At 34.6% G+C, this 19,989-nt stretch overlaps 1 protein-coding gene across 4 annotated transcripts in view; it reads left to right on the forward strand.

Annotated features, from left to right (window-relative positions):
- GRID2 (glutamate ionotropic receptor delta type subunit 2) overlaps window positions 1–19,989 on the forward strand; it is a 1,428,484-nt gene that overhangs the window by 1,157,027 nt on the left and 251,468 nt on the right. For all 4 annotated transcript variants that reach the window (XM_032400835.1, XM_032400836.1, XM_032400834.1 and 1 more), the window contains exon 12: window positions 12,545–12,683. In XM_032400835.1, coding sequence (XP_032256726.1) covers window positions 12,545–12,683 — 139 coding nt within the window. The remainder of the gene's footprint in view (window positions 1–12,544; window positions 12,684–19,989) is intronic.

Genomic DNA, 19,989 nt, shown 5'->3' on the forward strand with positions numbered 1-19,989 from the left:
TATAAGACATAAAAAATTTCATTTCTTTCACCAAATAACTTCTCTTCATGGATTCTATCAAAAAAGATGTTTATAGCAATGTAATATATGGCAGCATAGAACCTCTACATTTCCAAAAATATGATACTGAAGTAGGCTGCAGTATATCTGACTGGGAAAATATTGTTCAGCCGGTGAATATGTAATAAACAGAATACAATATTATAGGGGATTAAGGAGGGCACTTGTGATGAGCGCCAGGTAATGTATGGAAGTGTTGAATCACTATCTAGTATACCTGAAACTAATATAATGCTGTGTGTTAACTAATTGGAATTAAAATAAAAACTTTAAAATAAAATTAAAATGTTTATAAATGTGAAAAAATAGAATACAATATTATAAATGTGGTCTGACTATTGGTATTAAAAATACTTAAGAAAAATCTCAAAAAGAACATATCAACAAATGTTAACCTGCCCTTTTCTTTAATACTGGATTTCTGAATCATAAACTGGATGAGTTCTAGGACCTAGACTTAGAGGCTCCAAATTCCCACTCAGCAACTGAGGCTACATTTCTGCCCTCAGATCTAGAATCGTTTTTCCTATACATATCAAGAAACGCCTTGGTAGGCTACCTAGCTATTTCATATTTAGGAACCCTGTGATAAGCTATTGCTGATGGACAGACAGTACACTCCAGTTACCATTCATAAACAGCCACGTCATATTACAGGAATTTTACCTTGTCTCTGATAGTTAAACACCTCCACTTAGCCTCTGCCAACCTGGGATACTATATTCAATTTGATATAAAAAATTCAATTTTTTTTATACTAATAGTCATGCCACATTTATAATTTTGTATCCTATTTATTACATTTTCACTGGTAAATAATATTTCCCCAGTCAGATACACTATCACTAACTTAGGTATTCTATTTTGGGAAATTTAGAGGTTTATACTACTGTATTTGACATTGCTTTACAAAGGTTTTATACTACCATTACATTGTTATACATTGCCTATGAGTACCAGCATACAGAACTCTTCAGAGATGCTTGTGCTACAGCCCCCTCCCATGCATTTCTTAATGTTTGGTGAAGGGATTGTCCCTTTCCCAGATAGGGAGATGAAAGTTTGTTCAGAACAAATCCATTCTAACATTCCCACCTCCCTGAATATCTATAGAATACCAGAGAAATTGTGTATAGGTTACCTCAAAAATCCATTCATTCTTGGTCCATCGTTAGCCAATCTAAAACTACTACCACCAGTCACAAGTGTCAAGTCAGTATCTTAAATATCAAATCCCAAATCATTACCACCCAAGATAACATATTTGCCCTAATTGATACTTATACTCCATCCTGTATGGTACAAAACTTTTATAAGTGGGCTTTATGCTTCTCTGACAGTTATTTGGGATCTAACTTGTATCTGGAGGCAATAAGGGGTGAGGTAGGTGAGTCCAGGAGAGAACTGTGATTCCCCAGGTCCAGTCATTGAGAATCATTTTGCAGAGAAAGGATGATTCCTTCAGAAGCCATGAGAGATTGCTTCTTATACCAAGGAGGTTCAGAGGGATTTTGAAACTCAGATTTCCCATCAATGCCCTTCACTTATCATGAGAGACTTTATAAGACAGAAGATTTGATTGGAGATTGACTTGTGCTACCCTTGCAGTCAAGCCCAAGTCTTGTCCTCAGTCGTATCTGCCCTGGAACTGTGTAATTTAAGAGACTGCTTCAAAGCTGCCAACAGGACTTTCAAATTTTACCCTATTTCTGAGTTGAGTATTCATTGCCTTCAATTTCTCCTTTACCCTTTGTATTATTTGAAGGCTTCAGAGCAGTTAGCTGGAACCACAATCTTTAACTTAGGAATAAATCCACACATATTTGGTCAATTAATTTATAACGAAGGAGGCAAGAATATAAAATGGGAAAAGGACAGTCTCTTCCATAAATGGTGTTGGGGAAACTTAACAGCTACATGCAAAAGAATAAATTTGGACCACTATCTTACATCATATACAAAAATTAACTCAAAATGGATTAAGACTTGAATATAAGACCTGAAACTATAAAATTCCTAGAAGAAAACAGGCAGTAAGTTCCTTAACATCAGTCTTAGCAATGTTTTGTGGGTTTTGTTTGGTTTGGTTTGGTTTGGTTCTGATTTTTCAGGGAAATGAAAGTAAAAATAAACAAATGAGGCAACATCAAACTAAAAAGCTTCTGCACAGTAAAGGAAACCCTCAACAAAATAAAAAGATAACCTACTGAATTGAAGAAGGCATATGCAAATCATATATCCAATTAGGGGTTAATATCCAAAATACATAAAGAACCCATACAATCCAATAACAAAAAACAGATAGAGGTTCTGAAGAGACATTTTTCCAAAGAAGACATATAGATGGCCAGCGGGCACATGAAAATCTCAGTACGAATCAAAACCACAATGGGATATCATTTCACACCTGTCAGAATGGCAATTATCAAAAAGAAAGAAATAACAAATGCTGGCATGTATGTGGAGAAAAAAGAACCCTTGTGCATTGTTGGTGCGAAAGCAAGCTGGTGCAGCCACTCTGGGAAACAGGATGGAGATCCCTCAAAAAATTAAAAATAGAACTACCACGTGATCCAGCAATTTCATTAGTGGGTATCTGTTTGAAGAAAATGAAAACTAATTCAAAAAGATATATGCACCCCTATGTTCATTGCAGCATTTGTTTGGTGGGTCTATAGACTTGGTGGAAGAAGGAAGCTCAAAAGATAGATGATGATGAGCACCTGATGATTGAAATAAAAACTTAAAAAAAAAGATAGATGATGGCATAGGAGAATGGAATATTTGAAACTGAGATTCTAGAGGGGTCAAAGTTGTTGTTAATAAAGGTTATGTTTGCGGATACAAATATAAAAGCAGTGCCGTTTGCATTAATAGAAAACATAAGTATAATGCAACTGAAACATTATTAAACTCTAGTTAGTTTATGTTGTCTGTCAAAGGGAGTTTAACCATTTGCCTTACCTTTATAAAAATAGATACAAAATTTCAAGGACACTTATTATCCCCAAGCTGAGGTTTTGTTCTTGCCATGATAAGAAAGTATCAAAAGGTAATTTTAAAAGACACAACTTTCACACTATAACACAATATGATATTACATTATCCCTCTTTATCACCTAAAGCTGATTGTTGTAACAGTAATCGCCATGCCACATTGTAGAAACCCATGCAAATGGGTTCAAACAGTGGACCTACTATGCTGTGGCCAACAGCAAATCTTACCTGAATCTCACATGCCCCTTCTTCTTACCCCTGCACCCTCTACCAAAGGAAAAAATATTAAAGCACTTTCAGATCTAGTCACAGGCAGTCTGTCAATTTGACTATTTATGAATGAGCTCCAAAGAATTGACTAATATATAAATATGACATAAATACCTTAAGCATTTAGGAGATTTGTACATTCTCTCTCATCCTTAAATGGGAGTACCCTGTCAATGGCTAATTGCAAACAATATCCTTCTTTATATTTTCTAAACTGTGATTTTGTAAGTGTGAAACATTTTAATATTTATTGACACTCCTGTTAACCAGTTTACTTGAACATAGTCAGTCACCCATAATATTGGAAATTTCCTATTTGCTGTAAGAGTTTTTAGCCATTCTGCTAGTAACCTGGTTCCAATAAGCATCCAATTTTTGAAAAAAAGGATGTTTATAAGGAAAGGTAATAATTTTCTCTTTTTTTCTTGATCATATTTCATAAAAGAGTTCCAAAGTCCAAGATTATATTATAAACACTCTGTGAGTTTTAAAACCTATGGGAGAAGCTGATACCAAACAACCAAATTGAAGAGTCTTAAATGCTAACTCTTCCCTATTTTCAGGTACACACAAAGACGCATATATATATACTCACACAGAGTAAGACTTAGAGCAACAAAATTTTGCCTGACTCAGGTGAAATGATCAAGTTTTACAATCTTGCCTGCAGAAAAAACATTGTTTTATCTCTTTAACAACTTTTATAAGCAAGATAATACATACGGTAACAAGGTTGATACATTTTTTGATGTGGCAAACCAGTCACATCAACATTCAAATCTGTGTTAAGATTTTTCCCTATAGCAGAGGGGTCACTCTGCAAAATACTAATTCCACATGCTTCTACAGAGTGATATTGGGAGACTTCAGATTCACCAGGAGTTATCAAAATCAAAATACCCAACCTTAGAGTCAGACTTTTGCACACCCTGAACTGTTGGGAATTGCCAGTCTAAATTCTGCTCTACCTTAGCCATGGGTTGTGCTTTTGATTTAGTAGATAATTTTTTGTCTTCCGTCTCTTCTAGCATCCTGAATCTAGGAAAATACTTTTTTTTTTTTTCAAATTGTGGAGACAGAGATAAAAAAAGAAAGGGAGAAAAAAACGGGAAAAAGTGGTCTTTGTTTCTCTCTCTTCTTTTCCTTGGTTTTATGTAATTGTGAAATATTATTTACATACATAAAAGTACACAAAATTTAAATATGCAACCCAATGTATTACCACCAACAATGGAACACCTGTGTAATTACTACCTAGAAAAAGATAGAACAGCACCAGTGACACAGCCCCCATTGCCCTGTCTCAACCATTAACTGTTTATCCCCAAAGGTAACCACTTACAGGATTACCAGCCTTCCCATTCTCACTGCCTGTTTTTGAACAGTTATCATACAGTATGCAGTTCTTTTGTTTGTTTTTTACTCAACACTTAGTTTGTGAAATCCATCCATGGTGCTATATTTAAATGAAATCTGTTTGTTTTCATTTCTGTACAATATTCCATTGTATGAATATAACGTAATTTATTTATGCATTCTACTCTCAAAGAGTGTCTAGGCTGTTTCCAGTTTGAGGCTGTTATGGATAATGTTGCTATGAACCTTTTCTGTGCTTGTCTCTGGGTACACATATTCCTCTTTGGCGTATATACCTAAAGAGTGGAATTGCTGAGTCTTAAGAAAAACATGTAGTAGTTTTCAGAGATGCTGCCAAATTGTTTATCAAAATGATTGAATCAATTTACAATCCCACCAATAGTACTCTGGTAACTCCACATCCTTGCCAACAATTAATATTGTCTATTTATTTACTTTAATCATTCTGGTGGTTCTGTAGTAGTATTCCATTTTTCTTTTAGTTTGCATAAACCTAATAACTAATGAGGTTGCCATGTTTTCACCTTGATTGCCATTTGTCTTTTGTGAAGACTCTTGCCCATTTTTCTAATTACTGTCTATTTTATTCTTACAGATTTAAAGAAGTTATTTTTGTTAGATATGTGTTTGGGAAATATCTTCTACTGTGACTTATGTTCACTCTCTCAGTGGTGTCTTTTGAACTACAAAGTATTACTGTAGTCAAATCTATCAATCTTTTGTACTCTGTTCAAGAAATTTTTTGCTACCTGATCTTGTGGATATATTAGATACATTCTCTTATCTTATTTTCAGAAGTTTTACTGTTGATATTTTATATATTTATATATAAGCCATTTGGTATTGATTTCTGTGTATGTTGTAAATTAGGAGAAGAGTTTTACTATTTTTTACGTGTATATCCAAATTGACCTAGTGGTACTTACTGAAAAGATCTCCCTTTCTCTATATATTGCTGCACCAGCTGGGCATAAATCAAGTGTCTATGTATACATGGATAATTTTCATTGATATGGTCTATCCTTGTATAAATACCACGCTGCCTTAATTACTGTATACAGCTATAGTCAGCGAGACTGGCTGACTGCAGCTGACTACAGTCAGCTTTTTCTTTTTCTTGAACATTGTCTTGGCTAATTTTATCCTTTTGCAATTTCATACAAATTTTACATTCAGCATTTCATTCTCTCTCTGTCTCTCTCACAAAAAGAACCTGGGGATTTTGGATTGGCAATTCAGTTAATCTATGGATCAATTTGAAAAGACTATATCTTTGTAATATTGAGTCTTTAGATCAATAAATATGATATACTCATCCATTTATTTAATACTTCAGTCAAGAAAGTTTATTCACATAGAGGTCTTTTACATCTTCATTCCTAGGTATTTTCAATGCTGTTGCAAATGGTATATATATTTAATTCCATGTTTTAAGGTTTTGTTGCTGGTATACATATCTGATTGATTTTTGAATATTGAGTCTGTACCATAGTAAACTGATAACTAACATTAATTTTAGTAGTTTATCCTACCTATATTCTTTCTACATACATATGCATACCAGCTCCAATCCATAACTTCTATTTCATTTTTTTCCAATTCTTAAGTATTTTTTCTTTTTTTTATTGTTGTTGATGTTGTTTGGCTGTTGCAGTAACTGTGGACCTTCAATTGAATACAAGTGGTAACAACTTGTAGCCTTTAACAGAGTCTCTAAAAAATATTTATTTTGGGGCACCTGGGTGGCTCAGTCGTTAAGTGTCTGCCTTCAGCTCAGGTAATGCTCCCGGGGTCCTGGGATTAAGCCCCGCATTGGGCTCCCTGCTCAGCGGGGAGTCTGCTTCTCCCTCTGCCTCTGCCCCTCCCCCTGCTTGTGCTGTCTCTGGCTCTCTCTCTACCTCTCTCTCAAAAAAATAAAATCTTTAAAAATATATATATTTATTTTATTAATAAGCATGATGTTTGCTACAGTTTTCCTGAAAATTCTCTTTGTGAAACTAAGAACAATTCTTTTATTTCTAGTTTGCTGGATTATTTCTAGGTTTGTTGTTTTTTTTAAAGACTAATGTTAAATTTTATCTGTGCCTTTTCTGCATCTACCAAATGATTATAGGATTTCTCTACTTTATAGTGCTGATGTAATGAATTCCAATGATCATTTTTTTTAGTTTTATTGAAAAATAATTGACACACATCACTGTATAAGTTTAAAGCATACAACATGATGGATTGATTCACACATATTGTGAAATGATTATCGCAGTATGTTTAGCTAACATCCATCTTCTCATATAGATACAAGAAAAAGAACATTCTTGTGAAGAGATCTTTTAAGATGAACTCTCAACTTTGTTTTTGTATGATTCATTAGTGTTTGCTGTAGTTATTATGTTGTATATTATATCTCTAGAACTTATTTATCTTATAACTGGAAGTTTGTACATTTGACCAACTTCTTCCAATTCCCTCTCCCGCCACCCTGTGCCTCTGGTCACCACAAGTCTGATGTATTTTTATATGAGTTTTTTTTTTTTTAATATTCCACATATAAGTGAGATCATATAGTATTTGTCTTTATCTATCTCACTTATTTCACTTAACATAATGCCTTCAGATTCCATCCATGTTGTCGCAAATGGTAGGATTTCCTCATTTTTTGTGGATAAATAATATTTTATTGTAGGTATTATATATATATATATATATATATATAACAACTTCCTTATCCATCCATCCATTAATGGACACTTAGATTGTTTCCATGTCTTGGCTATTGTAAATAACACTGCTGTGAACCTAGGGGTGTAGATATCTTTTCAAGTTAGTAGTTTTCATTTCCTTTGGATATATTCCCTGAAATGGTATTGCTGGATCTTATGATAATTTTATTTTTAATTATTTGAGGAGCCTCCATACTGTTTTCCATAGTGGCTGCACAAATTTGCAATTCCGCCAACAGTGCAGGAGGGATCCTTTTCCTCCACATCCTCACCAGTATTTGTTATCTCTTACCTTTTTGATGATGGCCATTCTAACACACATGAGGTAATTATCTCATTGTGGTTTGCGTTTGCGTTTCCCTAAGGACTAGTGATGTTGAGCATCTTTTCATGTACCTATTGGCCTTTCATACATCTTTGGAGAAATGTCTCTTCAGGTCCTTTGCCCAGTTATTAATTGAATTATTTTTTTGTTATCAAGTTGTATGACTTCTTTATATATTTTTACAAGAACCCTTATCAGATGATTGGTTTACAAATATTTTTTCCATTTTGTAAGTTCCACTTTATTGATGGTTGATTTTGCTATGTAGAAGCTTTTTAGTTTGATGTAGTCCCACTTGTTTATCTTTGACTTTGGTGTTTGTGCTTTAGGTGTCATATCTAAAAATTAACAAGACCCATGTCAAGGAGCTTTATTTCTAAGTTTTTTCTAGGAGTTTCATGGTTTCAGGTATTACATTTAAGTCTCTAACCAATTTCAAGTTAATTTTTGTGAGTGGTATAAGAAACAGTCATTTCATTCTTTTTTTTTTTTTAAGATTTTATTTATTTATTTGACAGAGAGAGATAGAGATATCGAGAAAGAGAGCACAAGCAGGGGGAGCTGTAGGCAGAGAGAGAGGGAGAAGCAGGCTCCCCCCTGAGCAAGGAGCCCAAAGCAGAGCTTGATCCCAGGACCCCGGGATCATGACCTGAACCGAAGGCAGACGCTTAACCGACTGAGCCACCCAGGCGCTCCTAGTCATTTCATTCTTTTACATGTGAATATCCAATTATTCTAGCACAACTTATTGAAGAGAATATGTTTTTTTCCATTGAGTATTTTTGCTCCCTTGTCAAATATTAGTTGACTGTACATGCATAGGTTTATTTCTGGGCTCTCAAGTCTGTTCATTGGTCTATTTGTCTGTTTTTATGCCAGTACCACACTGTTTTGATGACTGTGGCTTTATTGTACAGCTTGAAATCAGGAAGTATGATGCCTCCTGCTTTGTTCTTCTTTCTCAGGATTGCTTTGGCTATTTGGGGTCTTTTGTGGTTCGATATAAATTTTAAAGGTGCTTTTCCTACTTCTTTAAAAAATGCCATTAGAATCTTGCTAGAAATTGCATTGAATCTATAGATGGATTTTCATAGTATTGACATTTTAACAATATTAATTCTAATCCATGAACATAGGATACCTTTCCATTTCTTTGTGTCTTCTTTGATTTCTTTCATCAGTGTCTTGTAGTTTTCAGAGTAGATCTCTTTCACCTCTTTAATTAAATTTACTCCTAAATATTTTACTCTTTTTGAGGCTGTTGTAAATGAAATTGATTTATTTCTTTTTTAGGAAATTTGTTGTTAATGTATAGAAATGCTACTGATTTTCATATTTTAATGTTGTGTCCTGCAACTTTACTGAAGTCATTGATTAGATCTAATAGTTTTTGGTTGAATCTTTAGGATTTTCTATATATAAAATCATGTCATCTGCAAATAGAGACAATTTTTCTTCTACCTTTCCAATTTTGATACCTTTTATTTCTTTGTCTTGCCTGATTGCTCTAGCTAGGACTTCTAATATTATGTTGACAAGGAGTAATGAGAGTGGGCACCTTTATCTTGTTCCCAATTTCAGAGAAAAAGCCTTCTACCTTTGACCATTCAGTATGATGTTAGCTGTAAGCTTGTCATATGTGCCAAGAGATATGTTCCTTCTGTGCTTAATGTGTTGAATTTTTATCATGAATAGATGTTGAATTTTCTCAAATGCATTTCTGCATCTATTGAGATAATTATATGATTATTTCCTTTCATTCTTAATGAAATTAATTAATTAATTAATTAATGTCTTGTATCACATTTGTTGATTTGCATATGTTGAACCATCCTTACATTCCAGGGATAAATTCCACTTTTCTTGGTGAATGATTCTTTTTAATGTGCTGCTGTATTTGGTTTGCTACGATTTTATTGAGAATTTTTGCATCTGTATTCATCAGGGATATTGGCCTATGGTTTTTCTTTCCATTGGTGTCCTTTCCTGGTTTGGGTGCAAGATAAAGCTGGCTTCCTAAAATAAGTCTGAGAGGATTCCCTCCTCTTCTGTTTTTTTGGAAGAGTTTGAAGATTGTTGTTAATTCTTTAAATGTTTGGTAAAATTCACCAGTGAAGCAATCTGGTCCTGGGCTCTACTTTGTTGGGAGATATTTTATTATTGATTCAATCTTCTTATTAGTAAATGGTGTATTCAGATTTTGTATTTCTTCCTGATTCAGTCTTGGAAAATTACACACATTTCTCAGAATTTTTCCATTTCTTCTAGGTTGTCCAGTTTATTGGTGAATAGTTGTTCATAGTAGCCTCTTAGGATCCTGTGAATTACTCTGGTATCAGTTATAATGTCTCCTTTTTATTTATAGTTATATTGATTTGGGTTCTTTCTTTTTTTCCTTGTTTATTCTAGTTAAGGGTTTGTCAATTCAGTTTATCTTTTTAAAGAATCAACTTTTAGTTTGGTTAATCTTTTCAATTGTTTTTCTGTTATATATTTGATTTATTTCTGCTCTAATACTTATTCTTTTCTTTCTTCTACTAATTTTGGGCTCAGTTTCTTCTTCTTCTACTTTCTTATGGCCTAAAGTTAAGTTGTTTATTTGGGATTCTTCTTGCTCCTTAATACAGGTGTTTATGGCTATGAACTTGCCTCTTAGAACTGCTTTTGGTGTATTCCACAAGCTGGGGTATATTGTATTTCCACTTTCATTTGTGTCAAGAAACCTCTTTTATTTCTCCTTTAATCTCTTCTTTAATTGATTGGTTGTTCAAGAGAGTGTTGCTTAACTTCCACGTGTTCATGACTTCCCAGGTTTCCTCTTGTTATTGATTTCTAGTTTCATGCCATTGTGGTCAGAGAAGATACTTGGTATAATTTTAATCTTCCTAAATTTTCTAAGACTGGTTTTGTGTTCTAATATATGCTCTATTGTAGAAAATGTTTCATGTGCACTTGAGAAGAATGTGTAGCTACTGTTTGGATAAAATGTTTAGTTTATCTCTCTTAGGTCCATTTAGTCTACAGTGTTTTTCAAGTTCACTGTTTCCTTATTGATTCTCTGTCTGAATGACCTATCCATTGTTAAGAGAGATATTGAAGTCCTCACCTATTATTGTATTACTGTTTATTTCTCTTTAACTCTGTTAGTTTCTGCTTTATGTATTTAACTGTTCCAGTGCTGGGAACATAAATATTTGTAATTGTTTTGTGTTGACCCCCTTATCGTTACATAATGACTTCTTTGTCTCTTTTTATCATTTTTAGTTTAAAGTCTATTTTGTCTGAAATAAGTATAGCTGTCCCTGCTTTTTGTTATTATTGTTATCAATGTTGCTTGAAATATTCTTTTTTCCTTCAGTCTCATTATATGTATCTTTAATACTAAAGTTAGTCTTTGTAGATAGCATATTGTTGGATCTTGATTTTTTTTTATCCATTCATCTATTCCATGTCTTTTAATTGGAAAATTTAATCTGTTTACATTTAAAGAAATTGTTGATGTGTCCATTGATATATGGATAAAGAAGAGGTGGTATATATAATGGAATATTACTCAGCCATAAAAAAGAATGAAGTCTTGCCATTTGCAACAACATGGATGGAGCTAGAGAGTATAATGCTAAGTGAAATAAGTCAATCAGAGAAAGACAGATACCATATGATTTCACTCATATGTAGAATTTAAGAAACAAAACAAACAAGCAAAAGAAAAAAAAAATGAGAGAGACAAACCAAGAAACAAACTCTTAACTATACAGAACAAACTGATGGTTTCCAGAGGGGAGGTGGGTGGGGAAATGGGTGAAATAGGTGAAGGGGATCAACAGTACACTTATCATGATGAGCACTGAGTAATGTATAGAATTGTTGAATCACTGTGGCACCTGAGTGGCTCAGTAGTTAAGCATCTGCCTTCGGCTCAGGTCATGATCCCAGGGTCCTGAGATCGAGCCCCGCATCGGGTTCTCTGCTCAGCAGAAAGCCTGCTTCTCCCTCTCCCACTCCCTTTGCTTGTGTTCCCTCTCTTGCTGTGTCTCTCTCTGCCAAATAAATAAAATCTTAAAAAGAAATAAAAAAGAATTGTTGAATCACTGGATCATACACCTGAAGCTAATATAACACTGTATGTTAACTATACTGGAATTTTTAAAAATTAATTTTAAAAAGGTGTATGTACCCCTATGTTCAATGCAGCATTATTTACAATAGCCAAGATATAGAAGCAACCCAAGTGTCCATCAATAGATGAATAAAGAAGATGTGATATATATATAAAATAATTATATATATTATATGTTATATATAAATATATATACATATATATAAAAGTAACCTATGATTCTAGGGAAATTAACCAAAAAGTAATTTTCAGTATTATTTATTGAAGTAGAAATCTGAAAAGTTATATTAAATATGGGCATAATAGTATTAATATCACCTAACTACTGAATAATGAAGCATTTGGAAATAAAGTAGCTATCTGTGGTTATAATAAGATGATAATTAATTCTAAGTTTGAACAAGAAGTTAGAAGAAGTATCACTGAAACAAGTTATACTAAATATGTATCATGCTTCTTTTTGGCTGGGTCTTACATAGCATCATAAAAGGGAATTAAATATGAAGTAATAAACATAACCAAAATACAGAAATCCACGCTGATGTTGTTAGGTCAAAAGATTTTTCAGTACTTAAAAATTAACTTAAAAGTTAATTTGGTATTGATTGTGAATGACCTCAGATTCTCAATAAATACTTGTTGATGTTCTTTTATTCTATTTGCTTCTTTCCACAGGTGGAGAGGTCCCATACACGACTCTGGCTACTCGAATGATGATGGGGGCTTGGTGGTTATTTGCATTGATTGTCATCTCATCTTACACAGCAAATCTTGCTGCTTTCCTCACTATTACCCGCATTGAAAGCTCCATCCAGTAAGTAGACAAAGATTCCAGTAGCCATAAAGCATGAGGAATGACAAGAATAGCCAAAGCTATTTAAATAAGTATGAGGTATCTGATAATAAATTTATATCCTCCTTTTGAATAAAGGCTTAATTTTGTGATACGTAATTATCGCTGTATTATAGAACATTTTTTATAAAATAAAATTCTGGATATAATTTTAATATTGCTTCCTACATTTTCCTGGAAGAAAAACACATATTCAGTATTTTACCTTCCACAAAGTATGACAATGTTTGGGCAACGTTGTAAAAAGGAAGGAAAAAGAGTTATACTAAAATATATATATATTTCAAGTTTGACAATACCAGTTTTTATCTTGAGTCTGCCCTATTATGCACTGTCTGAGTAAATAGTTGGATAGACATTAGATGATTGATAGATGACAGGTAGGGAAAGAGAGAGAAAGAGAAAGAGAGAGAGAGAAGGGGACAGGGGAAGAGGGAGAGAGATAAAAGAATCTCTGAAGAGAGAAAACCACATTCTCTTTGTCTCTTCATTACATTGTAGCTAATGTCATAGCTACTGTGGTCATTATTACTGCTGCTTGTTCAGCTGCAGGGCTGGCAAGTTGTCACCAACAATGGTGCACTTACTTAAATCCTAAAAGTTACCTAAGTCAATGTCTCAGTTCATGAATGCCACTCCCACGAGCCCCGAGAGTCCAAAGGCCTATGATCTAGCAAAGCCAGTTCTGCTTTTGTGGTTTCATGCCATACGATCAGCACCACAGTACAACTTCTGCCTTATCAGAACATAATGTTCTGTATATTGTTTTCAGAAACATTTTCCTGAAAATGTTTTATTCATCCAAAAATGAGATAGGGTGAATTGTCTTAGAGTTGAAGAACATTCATTCTCAACAAAACTGACAGTTCAAAATTATGAATAATTAGATTTGTTAAGAAATTCATTAGGGATTTAATTCATTCTTAAAGGAAAACATAAGAGTTATTCTTCCCTTTAGAAAAATTTGTAAATGAAGTCCATTAATAGCCACAAAACTGTTATAACACAATACTAAAAATAAAATCAAGAATTAATGATCTATAAAGAAGTAGGATATATTTTTTCAGTTGCCTGTGGTATACATTGAAACCCCCAAATTCAACTAATAATCATAACAGACAGTTAATTATTTCATCCAGTTATTGAAAGTAGATGAAGAAACAGAAGTTTGCAAGTTAAATTCTCAAGATCACATAGCCAATAGTGTCAGAGCTGGAAGTCTAACCCATGTCAATCCGATACCAATCCATGGTCTTACCCACTGAAATTTTTCCTTATCTAGTGATGGTTTTTACAGTTTTGTTTGTCTAATCTGCTTCCCTGGGGTTGCAGACCTCATGGTGTGTGTGTGTATCTGAACTATTTAGTCATTACCAACTTTGCCAGCATTAGTTTGTATCTTGACTTGTATGCAATAGCAGTGGGAGCAGAAGCCTCTATCAAATGTTTACACCCATAAGGTTTCTCTAAAGGTAAAACCTAATGGAAAAAAGATCGTAATTTCACATGATGTTTCCCACGAGTGTAGTTCCACAATCCACAATAACTGAGCCTTCATTTCTTAAAAAATTATTTCTTTCTAATGCCAGCTCACATTATTAAAAGTCAACAGTGGGTATAATCAATCTCCCTTCCTTCTAATCTTATCACTAGACTAATTTTGAAAGGGGAAAATCAGAGCCAAAGGAATTAAGAGAAGCCTGATTCTCTCCCCAAACTTAAAGATATCTTCTAATTTCATGCCTCAGCTGCATTGGTAACCATAATTGCCGGCAGTGTTTCTTGGAAACATTTAAAGTTCCGTTTGCAACTAATGTCAAACTTTCTTGGAAAATTCCAAGTTTAATTTTTCTTAGAACAGACAAAACACACAATACCATCCAATGTCATGCTCCTTAATCATTTATATTCATAAGATTTGCTCATCACTAAATGAAGCAATGCTTGTCAATACACCTTTTTCAGCTCATTTTTGCCATGTCATTGGCACACATATACCAGCCACATGTTCATTCCCAAAATTGCTTCTCCAGACCCAGAGGGACAGAGATAGTTAGACGGAAGTCAGTGTGAGATAGTTAGAGGGAAGCAGAGTCAGCTGCTACTTCTGAATAGATAGTTGACAGAAACTCTTACAGTTTGGAAAGAAAAATCCAATAGATTTATTCTTGAGGAACTGAATACATTTTACAAAATTTACCCCTTTTTCAAAATTAGATATTTGTCCACATCTAACCTTCTAGTTGGCACTTGCCATTAATTAAAATTTTGAAAGTGAGTTTTCCCTGAAAAGATAATTCCCAAGCTTAATTTCATACCCCTTCAATGATAACTCTGTTCTGCTGCTTGATATGATGTCATATGACAGATGATGACACAGTTAGGGTGGGTAATATTGAGGTAGACAGCTCAATTTCTGAAGGAAAAAAATATGCAATTTCTACAAAACTAATGACATTTGGACTTGTTCATTGTGATTGAATGGTAACAACAGGTAGCTAATTGCTTTTAGATACCTAGCAAATGGAATGTACTTTTTTTCTACTGGTAACCAGGCTAAAATTGGCAATGGTGATACGGAGCATGTGAAGTTTTGAAGGTAATTTCAGAGTAAACACTGGGTAATAACATCATGAACATTGGTTCCATCAGTCTTTGTTGTGATGCAATTTTCAAAAACCTACTTCTTTCATATATAAGGTGAAAAGAGCTGTGAAGGAAATCACAGTTGTACAGTTATAGTCATTAATAACTTTAGAATCAGATTGGTCTTTGGTGGTGAAAACTGAGGTCTTTCATTTCCTGGGGCTGTAAATAAGCTTGGGTCTATTCAAAGAGATCCCAAATTCCCACCATATTTTTATGTTTAAAGCATTCAGTCACCATAATGTTTGAGGTTGGACTAAACAAATATTGACTTCATGTAGTCACTGAATAAACTAATTTGGGATAAATTTCTTTCCAAGTATATGCAAAAAGAGATCCATATTCTATCCTATCACTGGAGGAGACTCCTTTTTCCTTAGCATACCAATAACAGGACTTTTGTATCCACATTTGCTCACATTTGGAAAAGAAAAAAAAACATTGAGCAATTGTTTTTCTTAGTGCCACACAATAGACTATGAAATAGCCCTGGACTTAGAAATCTAAGTCTGTCTAGACATTGGGGAGGGTATGTGCTATGGTGAGCGCTGTGAATTGTGTAAGACTGTTCAATCACAGACCTGTACCTCTGAAACAAATAATACATTATATGTTGAAAAAAAAGAAGAAGAAGAAGATAGTAGGAAGGGAAAAATGAAGGGGGTGAATCAGAGCAGGAGATGAACCATGAGAGACTATGGACTCTGAGAAACAAACTGAGGGTTCTAGAGGGGTGGGGGTGGGGGGATGGGTTAGCCTGGTGATGGGTATTAAAGAGGGCATGTATTGAATGGAGCACTGGGTGTTATACGCAAACAATGAATCATGGAACACTACATCAAAAACTAATGATGTAATGTATGGTGATTAACATAATAAAATAAAATAAAAACATTAAAAAAAAAAAAAGAGCCTACCCTTCCTCAGGGGTCAGGAAATTGATGATCTGAGAGCCAAAAAAAAAAGAAATCTAAGTCTGTCACCAGGTCAGTACAGAGAGAATGGTAGAAATGGCAGGTGCTCTCTAATGAAATTATTTATTTCTTTCCTTTGCCTGCACAAAACTATGTAACTATCGTTAGCAAGTTACTATTCAAAGAGATCATTACAATCCTGCTTTTTGGAAATGGAGGGATTTCTAACTATAAAAACTAAATATATTAGCTTCATTCATTTAATTTAACTGAACATGTATATATTTAAACATCACATTAGGTATTGAATCTACAAAGATATTTAGATATTATCCCTGAGTCACAATTTAGTTAGAGACATAGCAGTGTAAAATTTAATGACATAGGAGCTATGATAGATTTATTTGTGAAATGCTGTGTGAACACAGGAAAGGAGTGATTTAATTCAATAATTTGGAGAAGAGGGGGAGGAGAAAGGTAAAAAACTATCAGGTATCACAGAGGTATCATCTGAGAGTTTGATCTTGAAAGATGAATTTCAAAAGACTGTAGGGGTGGCTTCCTGGAGAATATTTGCAAAAGCAAGAGAGGTATGAAATTCCTGGGAGAGTGTCTAGCAAAGGGCAGATGATCAAAATCTGTTAATTTCCTTCCTGGATTGAGATGGGTGATGTGAGAGTGGCAGGAAATGAAATAGAAAAGGAAAGTGGAACCAAATCCTGAAGAGCATGATAAAGCTTGTTGAAGAATTTGGAAATTTTCCTGGAGAGTGACATCACTGAAGAAAGACAGCTTTATCTCTGGAGAGGAGCTTGGGTGGGAGAGAAAAGATGTAGAAGTGTATGGAAACTAGTAGGTTTCTATTTAATATAAACCTGAATCACATATCTTCTTGTTTCAGGGCTGTTTAATTTGAAAATACCAAAGGCTTAAGGGAATTTAAGAGAAATGTGGCTTGAGAAACTAGGCTAACAGTTACATTTATAGCAGATGCAGGAATATTGACTTAGTTTATTTTTTTAAAAGAGAAAATGTGGTTAACTACCTCGTAACTAAACAGGTAGGGAAGAAGAGAGTTACTAATGTGAGAAAATTCTAGAAATCACTCTGATTGGATGACTTTTCAGATGCAATTTTGCAGAAAAGTTGCATCTCAATGTCTGCTATTTGTGGATTTTATCCTGCCTGTTAATTATTTTTAGCCTTAAGCCATCAAAAAATAAGTCAGACTTATTTTCAGTAAATTTAATGCATTTTCGAAGTAATACAGGGCTATATTGAGGAAATAGGAAAATACTGTAAATTTTGAAGGACAAAGTGTTAATAATCCATAGCTTGCCATATTGCAATATGTTCTATTAATATTTAAACAAGCTTTTAACAGTTTATTTTGAAGTAATTATATATACACAGGAAGTTGTGAAGATATAGCATAGTGAGATCCCATGTACCCTTCACCTAGTCCCCCCCCATGGTTACCTCTTAAGTAATTATAGTCCAATATCAAAACAAGTAAATTGACATGGATACAATGTATGCAAATAGCTTTATGCCATTTTATTACATGTACAAAATGTATAACCACCACTGCAATAGATATAAAACTATCCTATCATTACAAATATCTCCCTCATTCTACACTCCTTCTTCCTCACCCTCCCCAACCCCTAATAATAACTGTTATGTCCTTGGGGCACCAGGACGGCTGAGTCGTCTGCCTTCGGCTCAGGTCATGATCCCAGGGATCTGGGATCGAGCCCCGCATCGGGCTCCCTGCTCGGCAGGAAGCCTGCTTCTCCCTCTCCCGCTCCCCCGGCTTGTGTTCCCTCTCTCACTGTGTCTCTCTCTGTCAAATAAATAAATAAAATCTTTATAAAAAAAAAAAAAACTATTATGTCCTTTATTCCTGTGATTTTTATCCTTTCAAGAGTGCTATATAAGTTGAATCATACACTATGTGGCCTTTTGAAATAGCCCCTTTTTCCCCCCTCTCAGCATAATGCCCTTGAGATCTATCCAAGTTGTTGCATGCATCAATAGTTCATTGTTTTTTATTGCTGAGTAGTAATCTCTGGTATGGATGTACCAGTTTGCTTAACAGTTTACCTACTGCATGGAATTTTTGTTGATTCCAAGTTTTTGGCTATTACAAATAAAGTTGCTTAGGGCATTTATGAGCATTTCTGTTTTTGTATAGATATGTTTTCATTTCTCTGGCATAAATGCCCAGGGGTACAATCCCAAGTCTCCCTGCTTACTGTTTCACTTCTTACTCTCTTTTCTCTTACTTCAACTATTACTCCCCTCTATCCCATTCTCTTCTCATTCGAGCTTATGATCCCGAGTGTGGAGTCCAGATGGTTACCTTCCTCCGTCCTTAAAATTGGTTTGGAAACCTCCATTATTACTACATCCAATCAAAATAAAGTGCAACTCCATAGCCAAGCATAGTGAATCCTTCAAAAGCTGCCCCAGCCTCATTTCTCTCCTGGCACCAGCTGTAATCCATTCTCACACTTGTTCATGCTCCAGTTAAGCCACTCTTGGAGGACTTCATACTTCCATGGAGCTTACATGCTGTCCCCTTTCCCTGAAATGACCCAGAACTCCCTTCTCTTCCGCATCATCCATTTGCACAAGCACAATTAGCCAATATACATGTGTCTTTTCTTTGAGAGTATAAATTCTTCAAAGGCAAGGGCCATGCCACATTCACATTTGTGCTCTTAGTGTGTCCCAGAATGCCTGGCGCATAGTATTAATAATAACAGCGGCTAACATTACTGGGTGCTTTCTATATGACAGACGCTTTCCTAAATGCTTTGCTTGGATTTTCTCATTTAATTCTCATAATAGCCCCATAAGAACTATGTTGTTTTCATCTCCATTGTGAAGATGATAAACCAAAAGCTAGGATAGTAAACCCGGGCAATCTGGCACTAGAAACCTTGTCCTAATCAGTGGACCATATCATTACAATTAGCAAATACACTAAATCTTTATCAAATGAAATAAATAAACAAATGAATAAATGAGTGAATGAAAACCATAAGGGTCACTGTAAGTTTTCTGAAAAATAAAGAGTTCTGCAGGAAAGAATCAATGGCTGAATTATATTTAGCTAAGTTAATTTCAGATATTTCTAAGTTACGTGGTATCCTAGAAACAGGCACAGGAGACCATGAATTTAAATAAATCTGCATTCAAATCCTTTGCCACTTATTAGCTGAATGATCTTGTCATTTTCCATAATCATTTTAAGCCTTATTTTCCCTAAGGGTAAAAGATAATATGTTCGGCTTCATAGGTTTGATGTAAAGAATAAATGGGAAACAAAGAGACCAGCACAGTTCCTGGATACACTATACGTTTGCTTCCATTTTTCTGCTTCTTCTCTAGGAGGTCACGTGGATTCCTTGGCTTGTTCTTCCCTCCACCCTTTTCGGTGGTGCTGATCACTATCATTTTTATTGTTTTGTCCACAATTCCATACACTCAATTATTCCTTCTACCAGCTCCCCTAGACCTCGAAGCTCCTTGTTGTTACTGCTCTTGCTTCAGGCACGGCTGCCACAGACCTTCCTCCTAATCCCTCTTCCTGGGTGTGGTCTTCGTGTCACGCCATTTAATCCTCCAAGCCCCCAAATGTTAAAAAAAAGAAGAAGAAGAAGAAGAAGAAGAAGAAGAAGAAGAAGAAGAAGAAGAAG

The sequence above is a fragment of the Phoca vitulina genome, unplaced genomic scaffold (assembly GCF_004348235.1).
Source record: "Phoca vitulina isolate PV1807 unplaced genomic scaffold, GSC_HSeal_1.0 scaffold3, whole genome shotgun sequence".
NCBI lineage: Eukaryota > Metazoa > Chordata > Mammalia > Carnivora > Phocidae > Phoca > Phoca vitulina.